This window comes from Takifugu rubripes, chromosome 3 (genome assembly GCF_901000725.2).
Source record: "Takifugu rubripes chromosome 3, fTakRub1.2, whole genome shotgun sequence".
Lineage (NCBI taxonomy): Eukaryota > Metazoa > Chordata > Actinopteri > Tetraodontiformes > Tetraodontidae > Takifugu > Takifugu rubripes.
Window position 1 is genome coordinate 1,552,610 of NC_042287.1, and position 22,163 is coordinate 1,574,772.

A 22,163-nucleotide genomic window follows, 5' to 3' on the forward strand; every position below is an offset into this window, starting at 1 on the left:
GGGGTGCCACATATTTACACAAAGTCTTTTCATGGCATCCACCCCCACATGCACTGGACCATGGGCCTCTTCACACATTTGGGCCAGGAATCTGTTCGGAACCACCAGCTGCCCCTTGGGGCCTTTCCACAGAGAACATTGTCCTTTCTCCTCTGTCCCGATCTCCTCCACTGTAGCCCCGTGCTCCTCCCATTGTTGTTGTTCTGTCCATTCTGCCTGCGCTTGTGCGTGCCCCCACTCTTCGAGTGTACGGTGGGAACACTTAAGCAATAGGAAACTTCCTTTACCTACACGTTTCTCGTGACCTTCACTTAGGAAGGAGTAGACAAACAATTCTGAATCAATGAACTACGTGATTTTTTTTCTTTACGTGAAGAGAAAACTAAAATCACTGCAAGAAACCTTTGAGCACTGTGTCTCAGTTCATAAGGAAGGGCCCCAATCAGCCTTGTGTCATGTGTATTTGTACCACAGCATGGGGGTCAACTCCTTCTGCCAACAGAACTCTATCTTGATGCATTCCTTTCCCTTATCTGGTCTTGATCCTCTCAAATAAGCCCCAAGAACTCACAATCTCACATACCTCCCAACAGTCCTCCATTTAAAGCATTGTGATAAACCCAGTACACACAATAATTCTGAACACAATAATCAATTCTCCCAAAACTTGCACATGACTATGATATTTAAAATGACTGAGTTGAGTTCTGACAGGAACTAGCCAGAGCCCACATGACTCCTGGAGGTGTCAGCAGGAGGCTGCAGGAAGTAAATGGAGCCCACAGCTTTCATGATTGATGCCTAAAACAGTGGAAAAGCCACTTCACCTGTTCAAAATATAAGGTTCTCACTGCCTCCAGCCAACACCTGCTGAGCACCGCATGCTCACAGACTGCTGACCTCTAGATTTTCTCAAATGATTTTCTATTATGACTCATTTCACTTATTTTTCATTTTGAGTTGACATAAAGACTCTGTGTTGCAGGTTTGTTGCATAGTAACAAAGTTTATTATCAGGACAAAAGGGTGAACTGGTAATACAGAACATCTGGCAGGAATCTCAAATTAAAGCTGTCAGACTCTTCTCACTGAGATGAAGAAGCTGCAGCAATATCTGAACTCTCTTGTTGACAAATCTGGATGTTTTCACCCGTGTGGGTGCTCATGTGCTGCACTAACTCACAATTCTGGGTGAAAGTTTCCCCACATATTTTACACACATATGGTCTCTCACCTTTGTGAATTTTCATGTGTACATTTAATGCAGAAATTTGTTTGAAGGCTTTTCCACATATTTTACACAAATATGGTCTCTCACCTGTGTGAACTCGCATGTGGACATTTAATGAAGTACTATCTATAAAGGCTTTCCCACATGTTTTACACACAAATGGTCTCTCACCTGTGTGAATTTTCATGTGGACATTTAATCCAGAATTTTGTTTGAAGGTTTTTCCACATGTTTTACACACAAATGGTCTCTCACCTTTGTGAATTTTCATGTGGACATTTAATGCAGAATTTTGTTTGAAGGCTTTTCCACATATTTTACACAAATATGGTCTCTCACCTGTGTGAACTCGCATGTGGACATTTAATGAAGTACTATCTATAAAGGCTTTCCCACATGTTTTACACACAAATAGTCTCTCACCTGGGTGATCTCTTAAGTGAAACTTTAATTCATCATTTTGTTTAAAGGTCTCCCCACATGTTTTATACACAAGTGGTCTCTCACCTGTGTGAACACTTAAGTGGACCTTTAAGTGATAATTTCGTATAAAGGTCTTCCCACATGTTTGACAGACATATGGTCTTTCACCTGTGTGAATTCTCAGGTGGTTCTTTAATTTATCATTTTGTGTAAAGGCCTTCCCACATGTTTCACAGACATATGGCCTCTCACCTGTGTGAATTCTCTTGTGGAGATAAAATGAAGAATATTGTTTAAAGGTTTTCCCACATGTTTTACACGCATATGGTCTCTCACCTGTGTGAACTCTAAGGTGTTGCTTCAGTGATTTTGACAGTTTGAAATCTTTCCCACATGTTTGACAGATAAACAGTTTGGTTGCCGTTTCCTTAATTTTGTTGGCTGATGAGAAACAACCCTCTCCGGAATCTTTCCCACATGCTGAGCCAAGGTGTTGGTATTGAATAATGGAAAGTCCTTTCATGTCTGTCCTGACCTTTCCCTGTTGTTCACCTGTGTTACATGCAGAAGATTTAGCACCTGTGTCTGTATCACAGTCCACTGCTGACTCTGCTGGGCTGTTTACATTCCCAGTCTGACATTTAGGATGGTTCTGCTTCATGGTTTGTTTTGGCTCTTCAGCTGTGGTCCACCTGGAGTCTCCGCTGGTCCTGTTTTCCTCATCTTTGCTCTCAGATATATGAGGACTGTAGGAGAGCAGCTGCAGGTCACAGTCTGGATCTGGAACTGTTGTGTTCACCTCAGGCTTTTCCTGGCTCTGATCAGGATTCAAGCCCAGTTCACTGTCGTCACCTTGCTCATGTATGGTCACCATTAAGGTGTCCATCTCCTGCTTCACAGTCAGTGGCTCTCCGTCCTGATAACAGCAGGTTTCCTCCTGCTCCTCTTTGATTTGTGGAGGCTTTGAGTCCTGCTGGTCCAGACTGTAGCTCCTATCCTGATGCTGGTAATTCTCCTCTTCCTCCTTCCACAAAGGTTGCTGCTGTGAAAGCTCTAGAAATGCAGGAGAAATCATCAAGAATGGAAAGAAGCATGTGAGTAAAAGCAATAGGTTTAGGGACAACTGATTAAAGGGCAGTTTTTACCATCCAAAGAGCCACAACAACAGGCAGCTCACAATCTCAATGTTCAAACCTGCAGCCTGTGAATTTCTGCATCTCTTCTCCAAACATCTGAAGCATCAGTCACCTCTGAAAGAGTAAATCTGAGGCTGCCATCTTTTTAACACATGTTACGAGAGCAAAACATCAGTCCACATCAGCACATGGCTAATGTGACATCAGTGAAGATGTTTACGTGGACAAAACAGAGCTAGAACAGCAGTGTTTAAAGAAAAGGCTTGTTTACTTCACATTGAAAAACAGAAAACAAAGACTCCAGCGGAACACAGCAGGTGTAAATTAGGAGTTGGTAATAAAGGCTTCCAGTGCTGAGGGAGAAGACCCTGCTCTGAGCTAGGAGCTAAAAGAGTCATAGCCACTAAAGTCAGACCATGAAAAAATCCCCAACTCTGCATGCAATAGAAAAAAGGTCATAAGAACCTTTGGTAATAGAAACTGCAAAAATCCCTCCAGTGCAAAGGGGGCGATGGTGATCAAATTAAGTCTTGATTTGATTTTTTTCCACTTCAATTCATCTTTGTTTATCAGTGTCTGTTAAAATCAAAATTGTCTCTAGGTCCTTTACAGAATCCCAAAGCCTAACCCCCAACAAGCAGAGGCAAGAAAAACTCCCCTTTAACAGGAAGAAACCTTGAGCAGAACCAGGCTCATACGGGGCGACTCTCCTGCTGATGGCTGGCTGGGTAGAGAGTGAGGAGAAGGGGGAGGACAGGTAGAGGATAGAATAGGTAGAGATCATGCAAATACATTAATGACACTGAGCTGGGGCTGCACAGTGTATTAATATTAATATGTGCCATAATCACATCACAGACCAGTCCTTGGAGTGCCACAAGTCGGGAAAAATTAGCTCTGTTTGCTTCAGCCTTGTCCACAGCCATATACTGTAATGAGTGTGCATGCCACCAAAACTACACTTGGAAGCCGACACGGTCATCTGCAAGAGCAGCAGCAGCGGCTGCTTTATGATTGGTGACATAAGCAACAATAACCTCTGCTGCTCTAAAACAACTAATTTGGCCAGATTGTCAAAAGTATCTACCTGTAGTTTAAAAACAGTACACAGCTCTGAAAGTGTGGATTCAAATCCCAGGTGTCTCCCATCACTTTTCTTCTATGTCCAGAATTGTTGCCTGTGAGCCTCAGGAACCAACTCGTAGGTCTTTAACAGAGCTGATTTTACAGCCTTGCTACAATCAGAAACAGGCAAGAATGAACAGACCTGGATAAATCTTTGAATACCGTATTTTCACAACCATAAGGCGCGCCGTATTATAGGGCGCACCTTCAATTAACAGCCTATTTTAGAAATATTTTCATACACAGAGCGCACCGTGTTATAAGGTGCATAGCATAGAAACTGCGTAGTGCCTGTGGTTTCATGACGCGTTCACTAGATCGAGCTGCGCTAAAAGGAATGTCAATAAAACAGCCAGATAAGTCAGTCAAACTTTATTAATAGAATACAAACCGTCGTTCTCACAACTCTATTCACTCCCAAAACGAATAAACAGCTGTTTTATTATTTTTCCCGAGTGACGTAGTGTTTTCGCGTAACACAGTTCGTTTAATAACAGCGAGTTATAACAGGCAGTGCAACATTTTTATCACAAGTGGATAGTGGAGTTTAATAAATCTTCGATTTAGTGCAACATTTTTATCACGTAGTACCGTTGCGGTAAATCAAACGTTAGTGCAAACACAATATACGGTAACTCAAACTCTCGAAGTAATGCAAAGCGATAGCAATAGCAATATAACAACGTTGTTCAAACGGTAATGTCCATATTCACAGTATGACCAGCCTTGTTAAGTTGTAAACACACAAAAGAAACACGTAAAGATCACTTTATCAGTTCATTCCTCATCCAGGAATCCCTCGAATTCTTCTTCTTCGGTGTCCGAATTGAACAGTTGTGCTAATACGGCGTCCAACATGGCCGGCTCCGTCTCGTCAAAGTCGTCATCAGGGTCGGTGTCGCTGGTGTTGTCTGGCATTTCAGTGACAATCCCTGCCTTCCCGAAAGCTCGGACCACGGTCGATGCCCAGGCATTTACGATCCACTGGCAGATAGTGACGTATGACGCTCGGCGCCGTCTCAAGATTCAAGATTCAAGATGTGTTCGCCGTTCGTCATCTACCGCTCCCACGCAGTTCGCAGTCTAGTTTTGAATGCCCCGTTGACACCAATATCTAGCAGCTGGAGTTCCTTTGTTAATCCACTTAATGCTTTGTTTCCTCGGAAGCTCCGTTGAGTCTTCTTTAACTGGCGCAGGTCGTCTTGTTGCTTCCTCCACTTCCGCACCATTGATTCGTTCACGTTAAATTCTCTTGCCGCTGCTCTATTTCCGTGTTCAACTGCGTGACTGATAGCCTTCAGTTTGAACTCTGCGTCAAAAGCGCGTCTCTTGCAAGGAGCCATTTTGGGGTCTTTACAGACAGAAATGGTTTGGGACTGAATTTACTGCTGTTACCTCGGCCACGCCTACTGACTACGGTAGCCGCGATTAACCAATATTACCGTAATCCATACAAAAGGCGCTCCGGGTTAAAAGGCGCACTGTAGATTTTTTAGAAAATTCTAGGCTTTTAGGTGCGCCTTATAGTCGTGAAAATACGGTACACACAAGCGTCTTAATCAAAGAGAAAGTAGGAAAAGGTTTCTGTTTCAGTATGTGAAAACATGGCTGCTTTAATTTTCAGACTATTGAGCACACGTGAATAGAAGCCACACCTGAGGGCATGTGCAAGATGTTTAAAATGACAGTTCAAAATCAAAACTAGTGTCTTCTTTGGTGCATAATCTTTCCCCACATGCCTGTCTCACTTTTTACTGCTAGGGAGTGCCCCCAGTGGCCGTTAGCCTGTAAAACTCTATGAATTATCCGCACTGTTGTGTAGGCTGCAGGATTAAAATCAAGGGAAAAAAATAGTGGCTTATCGTATAAAAAATTCCGATAGTTAATCGTTATTTCATGTGTATATTTTAATTTTGGTAGAAGGCTACATCAAATGCTTGTTAGTTCACACAATAGACATATTTAACATACAGTATGTAAGATGTATTTGTAATGAAAGCCATCATGGCGCGCCTCACTCCACTACAGGATGGGTCACACATGAATCTGCAGGCAGGCTCGGTCCAGTTGGTGTGATGCGTGTTCACAACGTCACTACACCAGAACGTCTCTTTCACAGTGTTAGCTTATTGACCTCAGTGCTGCTTTTGATCCAGTTGATCACAGCATCCTGTTACATAGACTGGAACATGTGATTGGGATTAAAGGGACAGCACTAGACTGGTTTAGATCATATTTATCAGATAGACACCAGTTTGCTCATGTCCATGGTGTTCCCTCCTCATACAGTAGGGTTAGCCATGGAGTTCCTCAAGGTTCTGTACTTGGACCAATCCTCTTCACATTGTACAGGCTTCCCTTAGGGAACATTATTCGGCAGCATGGGATAAATTTTCATTGTTATGCTGATGACACTCAGCTTTATTTATCCATGAAACCAGAGGAGACAGAGAAGTTAGTGAAGCTTCAGACCTGTCTTAAAGACATAAAGTCCTGGATGTCTTCAAATTTCCTCCTCCTTAACTCAGGAAAAACTGAGGTCATGGTGTTTGGTCCTGAACCTCTCAGGGATAGATTAGATCACACTATCACTCTAGATGGTATCTGCCTTTTTTCACCTGAGGAACATCACAAGGATCAGGAAGCTACTGACGCGCCATGATGCTGAATAGTCCATGCATTTGTTACTTCTAGGCTGGACTATTGTAATTCTTTATTATCAGGGTGTCCAAATAACTCTTTAAGAAGCCTCCAGTTGATCCAAAATGCTGCAGCCAGAGTTCTGACAGGTATTGACAAAAGAGATAACATTACTCCTGTATTGGCAGCTCTTCACTGGCTGCCTGTTTAGAATATTTAGAATTTAGAATAACTTTTAAAATCCTTCTTTTGACCTACAAGGTCCTCAGAGGCCTAGCTCCATCCTACCTGGAGGAGCTAGTGACACCTTACCAGCCCAATAGACCGCTCTGCTCTCAGAATGCTGGTCTACTTGGAGTCCCCAGAGTTTCTGTAGAGTGGGGGGGCCGAGCATTTAGCTACCAGGCCCCCCTGCTATGGAACCAGCTCCCTGTCCAGGTGTGGGAGGCTGACTCCATCTCTACTTTTAAAATTAGGCTTAAAACCTTCCTCTTTGAAAAAGCTGATTGTCACTAATTCCGGAGTACCAGTTACTATCATAGACAAATTATCATACTTAGGGGGTCGTCTAATCATTAGGTCACATCTTAGCTATGCTGCTATAGGCCAAGGCTGCCGGGGTCCAGAAACATGATCACCTGACAGGCCTCTGCCACCCCACTGGGTCATGGTTTCCTCTCCTCTCCTCTCCTCCTCACCAAGTAGACTAGTAATGTTATTTCTTGTGTATTTTTTCTGCTTCTCCTCCCCCCTTCTGTATTCATCTACAGGTATTGCCGCCTTCAGAGCTGCATACTGACCTTCGACCCCGCTGACCCACTCAACTTGAACCTTCCCTAACCTATTATGATGTATTTCTATATGTATTGTATTGTATGATCTATGCCTATTCTCTCCTCTCCTCTCCTACCTATTCTCTCTTCTACCTGTCCTCGCCCCCTTCTCCTCTCTCTCAGCAGGAGGGTCCCCCTACATGAGCCTGGTCCTGCTCAAGGTTTCTTCTTGTTAAAGGGGAGTTTTTCCTTGCCACTGTTGCATGTTTGGGGTCAGGCCCAACAAAGGGTGATTGTGTTATGTTTTTTTATGGGTGAAAATAATTAAATAGACTTGGCCGGTGTGTGTTTTTGGCCTGTCGGTGTTTTGATCTGTTCACGATCAACATTGCGTGCAGCAGCAACCACAGCCTCCCAGACACTGTTCAGAGAGGTGGACTGTTTTCCCTCCTTGTAAATCTCGCATTTGATGAGGGACCACAGGTTCTCTGTGGGGTTCAGATCAGGTGAACAAGGAGGCCATGTCATTAGTTTTTCTTCTTTTAGGCCCTTTCTTGCCAGCCAGGCTGTGGAGTACTTGGATGCGTGTGATGGAGCATTGTCCTGCATGAAAATCATGTTTTTCTTGAAGGATGCAGACTTCTTCCTGTACCACTGCTTAAAGAAGGTGTCTTCCAGAAACTGGCAGGAGGACTGGGAGTTGAGCTTTAATCCATCCTCAACCCGAAAGGCCCCACAAGCTCATCTTTGATGATACCAGCCCATATCAGTACCCCACCTCCACCTTGCTGGCGTCTGAGTCGGACTGGAGCTGTCTGCCCTTTACCGATCCAGCCACGGGCCCATCCGTCTGGCCCATCAAGACTCACTCTCATTTCATCAGTCCATAAAACCCTAGAAAAATCAGTCTTGAGATATTTCTTGGCCCAGTCTTGACTTTTCAGCTTGTGTCTTGTTCAGTGGTGGTCGTTTTTTAGCCTTTCTTACCTTAGCCATGTCTCTGAGTATTGCTCACTTGTGCTTTTGGGCACTCCAGTGATGTTGCAGCTCTGAAATATGGCAAAACTGGTGGCAAGTGGCATCTTGGCAGCTGCACGCTTGACTTTTCTCAGTTATTTTGCGCCTTACGCTTCTTGCGACCCTGTTGACTATTTTGAAGGAAACGCTTGATTGTTCGCTGATCATGCTTCAGAAGCTTGGCTATTTTAGGAGCGCTGCATCCCTCTGCAAGATATCTCACTATTTTTGACTTTTCGGAGCCTGTAAAGTCCCTCTTCTGACCCATTTTGCCAAAGGAAAGGAATTTGCCTAATAATTATGCATACCTGATATGGGGTGTTGATGTCATGAGACCACACCACTTCTCATTACAGAGATGCACATCACCTGATATGCTTAATTGGTAGTGGGCTTTCGAGCCTATACAGCTTGGAGTAAGACAACGTGCATATAGAGGATGATGTGGTCAAAATACTCTTTTGCCTAATAATTCTGCACTCCCTGTATACTCAATCCAACTCCCCTATGAAGTGGGTAGTGAACACAGAACGAGTGTGTGGTTTCGAATACAGTGATGATCCATAAACTCTGTAAGCTACACAGACACAGAAGTGTCATGTGGTCGCTACTCTTTCAGATAAATGTAGCGCGCTCACCAAGGAACATTAGTATCAGCAGCTATGGCCTGTTACCCAGCAACATGTGTGCTGCTAACTCTTGTAGCTTTGCTATTGCTCCCAAACAACATGTGGAGTTAGAGTCAATACTCTAAGCAAAGGAGACACATTTATTAGATTCACCATCACTAACATCGCCACCTACTGGCCTGACATGCTCACTACCTTTTCAGTCCTCAGAGGTTTACATTTAAATTGGTATAAATCAACATTTAGCAGCACATTTCCGTTGCAGAAGCACTGCTTCAGTGTCACAATGAACATCCTTCCATATTTTGTCTTGTTAAAGTCTTACATACCTGTCCTGTGTAACTTTATATGGGGTCTCCAAACACTTTCAACCAGTCTGCGCTGATAATCGAGCTCTTCTTCATATCCGTCGAGCTTTAGTTGAAACACTCGGAATATTTCTTCAGCAGCAACAGTCAGTCGCTCCATGACGAACGTCCTCAAACACTCAACAGAAGACATTCTTGTTGCTTCCACACCACAACACGGTCAAACATACAAAAACCTTCTGCTCAAAGCCGCTGTTTCCGATTCCTGCCGAATGTTACACATTAAAGTTCCGCAAAAACAACCGCGGGAGCATTGGTTCCGGTGTGCTGTGTGTTACCCTGGGGCAGTGCTTCTCCATTATTTTCTGTAACAATCTCACACACGACTATAAATAGTATCATTTGTCAATTAAATTGTTGTAAGTACACCTTTGCATAGCACTGGATCCTCAACAAGGAAGAAAGAAAGAAAGAAAGATTTTTTTATTTTTACAAAAATACTTTATTTACAATTTGCACTGGGACATAAACACCATGTTGAAAACGCAGCACTGACAATAAATAAATAGAATCAATTAAACAGTTCAGAGTTTTTCAATGTGCAATTGATTTAAACCATTAAAAGGGCCTTTTACAACATTCAAAAAGTACAGTGAGTCTCTCACACTCAGTGTACTCATGAAATACTGTCTCTCGCCCAGCACAGAAACGGGCACTGGTCCGACACAGAAAGATCCATCCTAGAGAGGAAAACATTTAGGGCAACTGCTCCGTGTAGGTCCCCAGTCCTCTTCCACACTGGGGGGGGGCTCCATCCCTTCCCAGCCGGTCAGCCTACACGCTGTTGCTCCTGTTGGACAGTCATCTGAGCTATTTCCTGGCTTTGCCCATATGCTTCTTCAGCCGAAAGATGTCAGGGTCGGTGAGGACCGATGCCGCCCTGTGTTTAATCCAATGGCTCATCGATTGGATGAAAAGTAGCTTGTCGGGGAAGTATTTCCCCAGATCAGGGCCCCTCAAACCTTTGGTCTGTGTTAAAAAAATTCTTGATCATACTTGGTGGGTACAAATCATTCCCCTGACCAGACAGTTCACTGCTGTCTGACATGTAATCATAGTCACCTGTGTCTGTGCCAGCGGCTGCATCCTCCAGCTGTCCACCTTTTTTGTCTCCATTGTCCTTCATGACATTTCTTTGCTTTCTTCGCCGCTTTGCAGGAACAGGCCACCATTCAGACCCCCCCGCCCTCACTTGTACCCGCACCTCCCTCACCCAGCTCATCTGTGCTCACACCCACCTCACAGTGCTCACCTGTGCTCATTCCTCCCTCAACCAGCTCGCCAGCCACTAACCCTGGCATCCCACACTCCCCTGTCACCTGCCCCACTTCACCTACCGCTACACACTGTTTAGCTGTTTGACCCAAGTCTCTCCTGCCTCACCCAGCTCACCCATGCCCTCACCAGTCTTCCCCAGTTCATCAAACCCGCACACCACTTCAATTGCCACCCCAGGTAAATCCATTACCTTCCCCGCCTCGCCACTCTCGCCAGTCACCTCCACCACCACTTTGACATTCTCCCTCGCGCCACTTACCTCAGACACGCGCACACACTCACTCCTTTTTCCCTCTGCCTTCGACTCCATTTGCACTATGTCCGGAACATCGCGTCTGCGACCAGGCGGCTCGGACAAGCCCTGGCTAGATGTCCCTCTTCGCCGCAGTTGAAACATTTGAGGGCAGAGGAGATTGCAAGGAGGTTGTTGTTTAAAACCATGTGGACCTGTCTACGGTGAGACACCACGTGTCTCAACAAAGGCAACCTACACCCCGACAATACTTTTCTGATGGGGGACACCAGTTTCCCATGTTGGGACAGTTTTTTCGCCAGGAACTCATCGCTGACGAACAGCGGCATGTTGGACAAAGTAATCCTCGCTGCCGGCTGCGTCAGCGGAGTCACCTGGACGAACTTCCCCCCCACGGTGATCCCCGTCTCCACCAACCTCTTCGCCTGTTCCACCTTCTCTGGAAACAACACCATTGCCCTGTTCATGCGGGCGGCAGCTTTCACTGATCTGTGGCTGATTTCTTGGCCCACAGCCAGAGCCACCTCCACCACACTTTGACTCCGTGTCTCTTGCTCAACCCGGTCAAGTTGGCGTTCGCCGCCATGATGGCCGCAAGCAGTCAGCTGCCCCACAAACTCACACACGCACTCACTAAACTAATAAATGAATACGAAACACACAATAAATAAAAGAAAGAGAGAAAGAAAGAAAGAAAGATTTTTTTTGATTTTTACACAAACACTTTATTGACAAATTACACACCCTGTTGAAAACGCAGTACTGACAATAAAATAAATAGAATCAACAAAAACAGTTACTCCACAAGGAGTTGTTCAATGTGCAATTGCTTTGAAAATGCCTTTTACAACATTCAAAAGTACAGTGAGTCTCTCACACTCACTGTATACACGGAATATTGTCTCTCGCCCGGAACAGAAACGAGCACTGGTCTGACACACAGAGATCCATCCTAGAGACGGAAACGGGGGCGGTTCATCACGCAGGCTCCAGGAAAATGAAAGAAAAGCAAGAAAGAAAGCTGAATGTTAGCAGGTTAAACCAAGAACTACTTTATTTTAGATTATAGAAACAGTAACATTCACTACATTTTTAATTTCAATACTATATTTAAGAACTATTTTGTAATGTTACCATGTGCTTTTTGCATTCTTGCATTTCACATAAGAGGCACTTGGAGGGACAGATCTGGCATCGTTTCCTTTACTTTTCATCTGTGTCCACTGGATGTTGGTTTTAGGGGAATTAAGAATTAAGAGGTCTGTCCCACATCTTCAGAATTCACTGAGAAGTTCAGGCTTATTTCTTCTGGCTGTTCCCAACATGGTCAGCTTTCTCTTTCGAAGTTCATCTCTAAAGCGGTAGGATGTGAAGTATTAACACTTGATATTACGCCCGTGCAGCCCTTCACTCATCTCCTCATATGTGCCTCCAGGTCGCTTTCCAGGGTGTACTTTTGCACCACAGGTTGCCCATGTTTTGATGCTATACTTGACAGGCTTGTTGGGCATGTACTGTTGGACACACATGAGGATCAGGACTGTACAACAAAGGTAACATTTCAACCCATTTATCACACACATCTCTGATCACAGCTATTTTGTCTCTTTCATGTCGACCAGCTATGGTGTCTCAAAGCGGATCACACGCAATATCATGTGTAATGTCTCCAGAGATATCGTTGCCGGAAAGATTGGTCTTCCATTTTCTTCATTCCATAGACTTGCAGTTGCTTCTGCCTTTGATCTTTGACCTGTAAACTCCTGCTAATAACAATACTCCAATATAAGCATGCTAGTCAGTCTGGCTTCCATTTCTCTTGAAACACTCGTCTCCCCTCCAAGTTGGTCATTCCCAGTATGATCCTCTCTCATAGTGGGAATACGAAGTGCTGATGATGACTGCGTTGATGACATCTACTGAATCCTCCTCAATGCAGGAAAACTGAAAATCTGAATCAGCAAAAACATTGTCCTCTGTCTGAAAGATCTTCTGTCTCTGAAATCTATTCTTCTGCATCAGATAAGAAGATGGCGCCGTGCGTGTGGCAGCCTGTAACAGCGGCTCCTGCTCAGCTCTGAGCTTTTCCTTACTAATTTACTTTTTCTCCGTTCGACCGCTTTCATTTTTGTGTGTTTGGCTTGGTTTGATTTACCTTCATCATGCATGCAAGACTTGTGGAGTTTGCCGTGGTGGCTCTACTTGTTTTTTCCCTTTTTGTTACCACATCCAGAGACCTATTGCGGAGCAGCGGCTTGCTTGTTTAGCCTGATGCCCTCCTCCTCATGTCTGGAGACTTCAATCATGCCTCTCCATCATCTTCTCTGCCCAAATTCACAGTGAAGAAATGGCTGAGGAGAAGGGGGGGGGGGGGGGGGGGGGGGGGTGGCTGAGGAGGCCCTGAAAGACTGTTTCAACACAACCCTGTGGGATGTATTCAGTGATGTCCATGGGGAGGAAATCGACAATCTTACCCACTTCATCACTGACTATATTGATTTTTGTGTGGAGAATGCCATACCAAACGGGACTGTACGGAGTTTCTCCAACAGCAAGCCCTGGATCACCCCAGACATAAAGTCTCTCCTGAAGGAGAAGAAGAGGGCTTTTGTGTCTGGAAACGAGAAGGAGCAGAAGTCTGTGCAGAGGGAGCTCAGGAGGAAGATCAGGCAGGAAAAAGACAACTACAGGCTGAAGATGGAGCACCAGCTGCAGCAGAACAACATCTGCGGGGTCTGGAAGGGACTGAAGACCATCTTGGGCTTCAAGGAGCAGAAGTCCTAATCTGTGGGAGACCGGGGGTGGGCAAACGACCTGAACTTGTTCTTCAACAGATTTGATCAGGCCACCCCAGCCCAGGCTGCTGGGGGACAAGCTGCAGGTAGCTGGGGTGGATCACCACCTCACAACATGGATTCTGGACTACCTCACACAAAGACCACAGTTTGTGAGAGTGAAGGGCTCCGAGTCAGATTGGCTTCTCTGCAGTACTGGCACCTTCTACACTGCAGACTTTTCATAGAGTTCATCATCATGCCACCTCCAGAAGTTTCTGATGATTGTTCGTCTAATCACTGATGGGGAACGATACGGAGTACAGAGAACTTCAGGATTTTGTGGACTGGAGCCTGCGGAACAACCTCCAGATCAACGCTAGTAAAACCAAGGAGCTGGTAGTGGATCTCTGCAGGCGTAACAACCCCCCGCCTGCACCGGTGAACACATGTCGACGTGGTGAGGACCTATAAGTACCTGGGTTCACCTAAACAATAACCTGGACTGGACACACAACACAGACGCCCTTGTCAAGAAGGGCAATAGCAGACTGTTCTTGCTCAGGAGGCTGAGGTCTTTTGGAGTGCAGGGACCACTCCTGAGGACTTTCTATGACTCTGTGGTGGGATCTGCCATCTTTTATGGGATAGTCTGATGGTCCAGCAGCATAATGGACAGGGACAAGAAGAGGACTGACAGACTGGTAAGAAGGGCCAGCTCTGTCCTGGGATGTCCCCTGGACTCAGTGGAGGTGATGGGAAATGGGAGGATGATGGCTAAGCTGTCATCCATGTTGAACAACACGTCCCACCCCCTACAGGACACCCTGACAGCACTGGGCAGCTCCTTCAGTGAGCGGCTGCTCCACCCTCGCTGTGTAAAGGAGAGGTATTGTTATGGAACAAGGGTTGTACAGAACCTGGACGCAGGCCGGGACACAATGGTCTAAAGGTTTTATTTACAGGGAGGGAATGCAACACAAGGAACACGAGGGCAGCCCTCCAGGACTGCCGAGCACCAGGGAACAGAAACGGCCCTCCAGGGCCACAGGAAACTTGGGAACAGACGCGGCCCTCTAGGGCAACAGGAAACTCGGGAACAGAAGTGGCCGTCCAGGAAACAGGAAACTCGGGAACAGAAGTGGCCGTCCAGGAACAGGAACTCGGGAACAGGAGCGGCCCTCCAGAACCGCAGAACACGAACACCGACGAGGGAACCTGAACAAACACCCAGCACACAATGAGGGAATCCAAAACTCACCAACACACGACAAGGGAACCCGAACAAACACCCTCACGTGACGAAGGAAGACGAACAGACACCCTGGAACTGACAGGCAGGCACAACCTGCTTAAAGAGGCGGCAAGATGTAAATTGCCTACAAGTGAGCTTGCCTGCAGTGCCAGCTGCCACCAATTGTGCTCCACACCACCCCCTGCAGGACAAAGCCAGAACACAACCCATAACCCCAACAGGTATCGCAGATCTTTCCTGCCGACTGCTGTTAGACTCCACAATAAACATAATGCCAGCTAGCACAGTCTAAATATTATATATTCTGATATGTATATTGCATTGATGTGTATATCAATGTGTATACTGTACACAGCCTCTCTACCATGTACAGGTATACAAGGGCCAATCTTGGATTATTGTATATATACATCCTTTTCTGTATATCCAAGGTAGTTTTCTCTGTCAACTGGACTGGGTTTCTTCTCTTGAAGACGTTTCGCCTTCTATCCAGAAGGCTTCTTCAGTTCTGAAATCGCTGGGGAGAGAGCTTGAGAATATATAGCCCCTGGACCATTTGCATGCTAATGATCTGGGTGGTCACCTGAGAGTCGTTAGCAGGGTCGTTGGTCGGGTCGTTGACCTAGTTTCTGTTGAGATGTCTCCCCTTTGTCTGCTGGGTCACATGGTGATGAGTCACTGGGTCTCTTGGAATGGTGTGAATGTTTGTTTTTGCTGTTGGAAGGAGTGGAGGACTGCATTGTATGTGGGTGATAGGAAGTGCCTCAGGCCACCACCCCTGTTTAAGGATGGTTTCTCCAATTTAACATGGATAGCTTCCTTGACCCCCCTTTCGAACCAGCGGTCTTCTCTGGCCAGTATCCGTACTTGGCTGTCCTCGAAGGAGTGCCCACTCTCCTTTAAGTGTAAGTGGACTGCTGAATCCTGACCCGAAGAGGTGGCACGTCTGTGTTGTGCCATTCTTCTGTGTAGAGGTTGTTTGGTTAACCAAACAACCAAACAACCAAACAACCTCTACACAGAAGAATGGCACAACACAGACGTGCCACCTCTTCGGGTCAGGATTCAGCAGTCCACTTACACTTAAAGGAGAGTGGGCACTCCTTCGAGGACAGCCAAGTACGGATACTGGCCAGAGAAGACCGCTGGTTCGAAAGGGGGGTCAAGGAAGCTATCCATGTTAAATTGGAGAAACCATCCTTAAACAGGGGTGGTGGCCTGAGGCACTTCCTATCACCCACATACAATGCAGTCCTCCACTCCTTCCAACAGCAAAACAAACATTCACACCATTCCAAGAGACCCAGTGACTCATCACCATGTGACCCAGCAGACAAAGGGGAGACATCTCAACAGAAACTAGGTCAACGACCCGACCAACGACCCTGCTAACGACTCTCAGGTGACCACCCAGATCATTAGCATGCAAATGGTCCAGGGGCTATATATTCTCAAGCTCTCTCCCCAGCGATTTCAGAACTGAAGAAGCCTTCTGGATAGAAGGCGAAACGTCTTCAAGAGAAGAAACCCAGTCCAGTTGACAGAGAAAACTACCTTGGATACAATGACCTGGATGACTGAGAATTTACACAGACATCTTGCATCACATTTTCTGTATATCTTACCTCAAATTTTATTTTACTTTTTCTTTATTTCAGTGTGTGCTTTTGCTGTTGCTGTTGTGCTGTAAATTTCCCTGTGTGGGACAGATAAAGGAAATCTGAATCTGAATCATTATCTCAGTTTAAAATCTGCGATAAAGCTTCGTCAGCGATAATCCTTCAGCAAAGAGATGCCATGAGATGTGTCACAAGAACAAGTGTGAGAAAATTCCATCTCTTCACACATTTCGACCCAGACACTTTAATGATGGCAGGTAGCTGTTCAAATCAAATATAAATATGACTTGAAAAAAAAACCCACCACACTTTTGAACATCTGGAATGCAGCTTAAGATAAAAGAAGTTAAAGAAAAGACTAGCTTTATTCCATGTTTCAAAGAGTGGTGGGTTATTTGAAGTCACTTGTTAAGATAATTGCAACAAAATGTGCCATTTCAGGAATGTATTCAAATGAAATGCTAAATGTGAAATGTTACACGTAAATGTTAACTTTAACTGCAAATGTTAAATGTAACCTTAATGATAAACTGAAATGTTTGGAGGACTTAGAAGTCAATAATATCTGGCTGGAAAATTATCAGTCGCACCAGCGGCCTCTGCTGGCCCAGTGGAGGAGTGTAAAAAGCTTAGAGCACCTGGTATTCCCAGGCGATCTCTCATCCAAGTACTAACCAGACCTGACCCTACTTAGCTTCCATGATCAGACGTTCTCAGGGTGGTATGGCCATAAGCGAGGGAGGAAGCTATTTAAGGCCTCTTTATATGTAACAGTCACCATTAAACGCCGTCAAAAGTTCCAACATTGACATTTGGTTGAGTTGCATTGATTCAACACTGTTTTTCCGTGTGACACTCATTATTTTGCCCATATTGAAGCACAAGCCTGTTCCAGAAAATGTCCTCACCACAGTCCTATGGACCACTTATAGAGCAGTGCAGCCTGGACAGCAAATATAAGGCAGCCACACTCTTTGTCTTGTTTTAAAATAATTCAATTTGAGTAGATTATCTTCAAAAGGCTGTTTTCTTGCTCTTGCTCTTGCTTACTGCCATACCACCCTGAGAATGCCTGATCTTGGAAGTTAAGCAGGGTTAGTACTTGGATGAGAGACTGCCTGGGAGTACCAGGTGCTGTAAGCATTTTGGATTCCTCCATTGGGCCAGCAGTGTATCGTGCTCCCCAAATTATGGCAACAACTCAACCTCATCCACTTCTTGGAAAATTTCCCCCCTTCAGACAGTTTTTTTGAGAAATATGTTTTCCATCTGATCTAATACCTCATTTAAAATTCCTAAATATTTTACAAGGGTCTCTATTTATGGATTTTACAAGATCCACAAACAAGGCACCCCCTTCAGACCAATAGTACGTAGTGTCAATTCCGTAACATATAACATTTCCAATACTTGGTTTCCATCTTGTCTCTCATGGTTGGCAACACCCCGCACCACATCAAAAACTCCCAAGACTTTGTGAAAAAGGTTAGTGGTCTCAAACTACAACCAGAAGAGACCATGGTATCCTATGATGTCATGTGGCTCTTCACATGCATCTCGACCACCGACGCAATAGACACCATCCACAGTGCCTTTTATAGGACAAGAACCTTCCAGAAAGAACAACCTTAACGCCCAAATTTGCACCATGCTAGACCTATGTGTGAACACCACCTATTTTCAGTACAGAGAAGGCTTCTACAGCAAGAAACATGGCTACGACATGGGTTCACCAGTATACCCATAGTTGCCAATCTATATATGGATAAGGTGGAATCCCAGGCCCTGACATTCTTCACAGGAACTGCACCAAGCCACTGGTTCAGATATGTGGACAAGACCTGGGTCAAAGTTCAAACACAAGAATTGGAAGCATTCTCAAATCATCTCAACCAAACAGACAAGCACATAAAATTCACCCGGGAAGATGTAAAAGGAAACAGTCTGGCCTTTCTGGGCTTGTGTTTGTTTAATAAAACCAATTTTTGGACCTTTCCTCACTGCGTCTTGCCTGCGTTTGGGTCCTGGACAACCACGCAACGTAACAGGGGCAGCACAGTCAAATCTGTTGAAAAAGGATGCAACTTGTTTGCCCAGTCCAGGTCCCCAGATTCAGGGCCACTCCCGCTGTCCTTAGTGTGGCCTGAGATGGTTTTTAGGCCTCTCCAGGGGGGAGGAGGTGTATGCATCTTGGTGTTTACATACATTAAATCTGAAGTTCTATTGTCTCTCGTGTGGCATTTCACATATTGGGTGAAGGTTGGGAGAGTGGAGGACAGAGAAGCATGATTAAAGTCACCAGAGATGAAGAGGAGGGACTGGGGGTGCGATGTCTGAAGCTTGGAAACTACGGTGTGTACAGTCTCGCAGGCAGCAGCGGCATCGGCCGATGGAGGGATGTACACGGTTATCGCGATAACGTGCGAGAATTCCCTTGGGAGGTAATATGGCTGAATGCTAACCGCTATCAGTTCAATGTCTTTGCTGCAGTACTGCTCCTTCACCCTGATGTGCCCTGGGTTACACCATCTATCGTTCACAAACATCGCAATGCCCCCTCATTTCCTCTTAGCTTTCCTGTAATAAAGTTCATTTTGTTCCTTGAGAAGCCTTGCACTGAATTCCTACATTTATTGTGCGGTAATCTAATTGTAACATGTATTTGTTACATGTTTTGATGCATTTTTGTGATTTATAAAAAAAAATTATGTCCAAATTTTTGGGGGCTTGGAACGGATTAGGGCATTTACATGGAAAACGTGTCTCTACTTATGTAATTTTCAGGTTACAAAACAACTTGTTACGATTCGTGGTTGTTTAGGACCCAAACGCAGGCAAGACGCAGTGATGAATGGTCCAAAAACTAGTTTTATTAAACAAACACAAAAGGACAGTCCTCCTGGACTGCTGGGTAGCAACAGTTCTTCCTCCGAGTGCACACAAAAAGCTCCAACATGGAGCCACAAAAATCACAAGAATCTTCAGAACCAACAAAGGCACCAGAAATACCAAGTCCCACAAAAATCCTCTGACACTGGTAGGCTGGAGTCTTAGACCTTAAATAGGCGGCTGATCGCTGATGTCCTGCAGGTGCGCCAACAGATGGCCGGAGCATGGCTCCACCACGCCCCCTGCAGGACAAACACAATTGGGAATCCTGGATCACAACAGAACTTCCGGAACCAATTAATTTGGTAAGTAGAGGTCCCACTGTATCTATTTTTCTTCTTTATACTGCATTTTTTGTTTGGTGCGACTTAAACACCGGAGCGACTTATAGTCCAGAAAATAATTACACATAATTAAAATTATTTACGTAGTTTGCTTCTGATGAAAAGGTTGTCAAGTGCAGCCATCGTACGAACCCTCAGGGTTTTTTCTAACTACAGTAGCAGGGAAGACTGCTGACTGGTGGAGGTTACTGCAACCTAATAAAAATACAAGACTAATAATAATAATACAATGTTAATAAGGCACCACATAAGTCAAAACATCTATATACAAACCCACAAACGCATACCTGAGTTCAGTAGAATCGACGGCCACTTGAAGGGATGGCAACCCATGTCAGGTAATAAAAAAAGGTGGACTAGAGGAGTGTGGGTCTCCCAACACTGGTATAATTTCCACCAGTGTCAGGTGAGAGTGTTTTTGGTCTCTCCCGCGTACTGCACACCACAGACACCACGGGTGATTAAATAAAGGCCATTTCTTGTTTTGGGACTCCCCTGACTCTCCCCATTGAAAACATTTTTTTTACCTGACTCTACAGCTAGAAATCACCGCAGCCTCTAGGTCTTGGAGTCAGTACAGGCTTCACCGTGGCCTGGACCAGCAGGTCCTGAAGATTTCTATGCTTCCTGTAGTCTGTGATGATTCTGCACTCACAGAAGGTGGAGTGAACTTTGATGTCTAGTCTATGGCTGTTTTCAAAGCATTGAAGGTGGTTGAGTCAAGGAAGTCCACCCCTGTCAGTGAAATGTCAGTGGATCAGAGAGGAATCGAAGACTGGCTGAGGCAGGTGAGGGAAGGCAGTCCAGCAGCGGTGGCACAGTATGTGTAATACTACACAAAAATGCAGCAGCATAGCATTTGGATTTGATTGAATTGAACACGTTGCCAACAAACAGTTTTCACGAGTTATTTGGAGAAAAACTGTTGAACTTGACAGAAGAGAAGAATAAGAAGAGAAATCATGTGTCTCACTTTCGATTCATTCAGGATTTTGAAAAATGTCCCTACTTCACACCTGTAAAAAATAGCATTAGCCATAGTTGTGTGTGATTGGTATCTGCACATTGTTTGACAGTATCTTCCATTGAGGGTGTATGATGTTGACTGGTGTAATAAGTGGGCCCTCTGTGAGGTTTTTCCTCCACACTTGACATCAATGCAGACTGGAGTGGACAGTTATACACTTTGTCTGGATTTAAGTGGCACGAGCGGCCTCTGCTGGCCAAGTGGAGGAGCGGAAAAAGCTTACAGCACCTGGTATTCCCAGGCAGTGTGCCATCCAAGTACCAACCAGGCCCGACCCTGCTTAGCTTCTGAGACCGGACGAGATCAGGTGTTCTCAGGGTGGTATGGCCGTAAGCGAGAGCAAGAGCAAGAAAATGGAAGATAATATAGTCAAACCTTCAGTTGCCCTCTGTCTCAATTGAATTATTTTAAAGCAAGACAAAGAGTGCGGCTGCCTTATATTTGGTGTCCAGGCTGCACTGCTCTATAAGTGGTCCATAGAACTGCGGTGAGGATATTTTCTGAAACAGGCTTGTGCTTCAATATGGGCAAAATAATGAATGTCGCACAGAAAAACAGTGTTGAATCAATGCAACTCAACCAAATGTCAATGAACTTTTGACGGTGTTCAATGGTGACTGTCACCTGACAGGCCTCTGTCACCCCACTGGGTCAAGCTCTCCTCTCCTCTCCTCTCCTCTCCTCTCCTCTCCTCTCCTCTCCTCTCCTCTCCTTTCCATTCTATCCTCTACCTGTCCTCCCCCCTCTCCTCTCTCTCTCTACCCAGCCGGCCATCAGCAGGAGGGTTCCCCAACATGAGCTTGGTCCTGCTCAAGATTTCTTCCTGTTGCCACTCTTGCTTGTTAGGGGTCAGGCTCTGGGATTCTGTTAAGAGACGAGAAATAATTTTGTTTGTAACACACGCTTTATGCTTTTATACTATATTTCTTTGCTCAGTAGTTAGCTTTATTTATTGGTGAAATGTCTGAACTTTTCATGTGAAAACAGCAAACATTCTTCTCCACAGCCAAATTTAGTTTTTATAAACTTTATCCTCTTTTTTAAAATATATAATTATTATATATAAAATACTGTTTCATTCATAAAGCCTTTGTACAATATCTGAGTTGAGGTGTGTGTCAGTGAGTAATAAAATGAATGAATGAGTGCTTGTGTGGTTGCATGCGAAATGTGTCAACGTGTGAATTTAAAAGAACCTGGAAAAATATCGCAAAACAAAGAACTGTTACAGATTTAAGATCTAATACACTAAAAACAAAATAGTGTTTTACACAATATACACATTTAATTACTTAAAAAAGAAGAAAGATAAAGTAGATGTGGGCTATTCGTTAGAGGGCAGGCTACAGCAGGGTTAGTACCACCAAATGTAACATTAAACA

General features: G+C 44.9%; 1 protein-coding gene and 1 non-coding gene across 2 annotated transcripts; both read right to left on the reverse strand.

Moving 5' to 3' along the window:
- Nucleotides 1-986: 986 nt before the first annotated feature.
- LOC115249259 (zinc finger protein 239-like) lies at nucleotides 987-2,314 on the reverse strand. Its single transcript, XM_029834447.1, has one exon. The coding sequence runs from the start codon at nucleotides 2,175-2,177 to the stop codon at nucleotides 1,086-1,088; it is 1,092 nt and encodes a 363-aa protein (XP_029690307.1). The 5' UTR covers nucleotides 2,178-2,314; the 3' UTR covers nucleotides 987-1,085.
- Nucleotides 2,315-20,997: 18,683 nt separating this feature from the next.
- On the reverse strand, nucleotides 20,998-21,116 carry LOC115249292 (5S ribosomal RNA). Its single transcript, XR_003887994.1, has one exon. It is a non-coding gene; the product is annotated as a 5S ribosomal RNA (ribosomal RNA).
- Between the last annotated feature and the right edge of the window lie 1,047 nt (nucleotides 21,117-22,163).

What these genes read in the sequence shown, in the direction of transcription:
- LOC115249259 (XM_029834447.1), bottom strand. Translation starts at nt 2,177, where the DNA reads ATGAAAGGACTTTCCATTATTCAATACCAACACCTTGGCTCAGCATGT.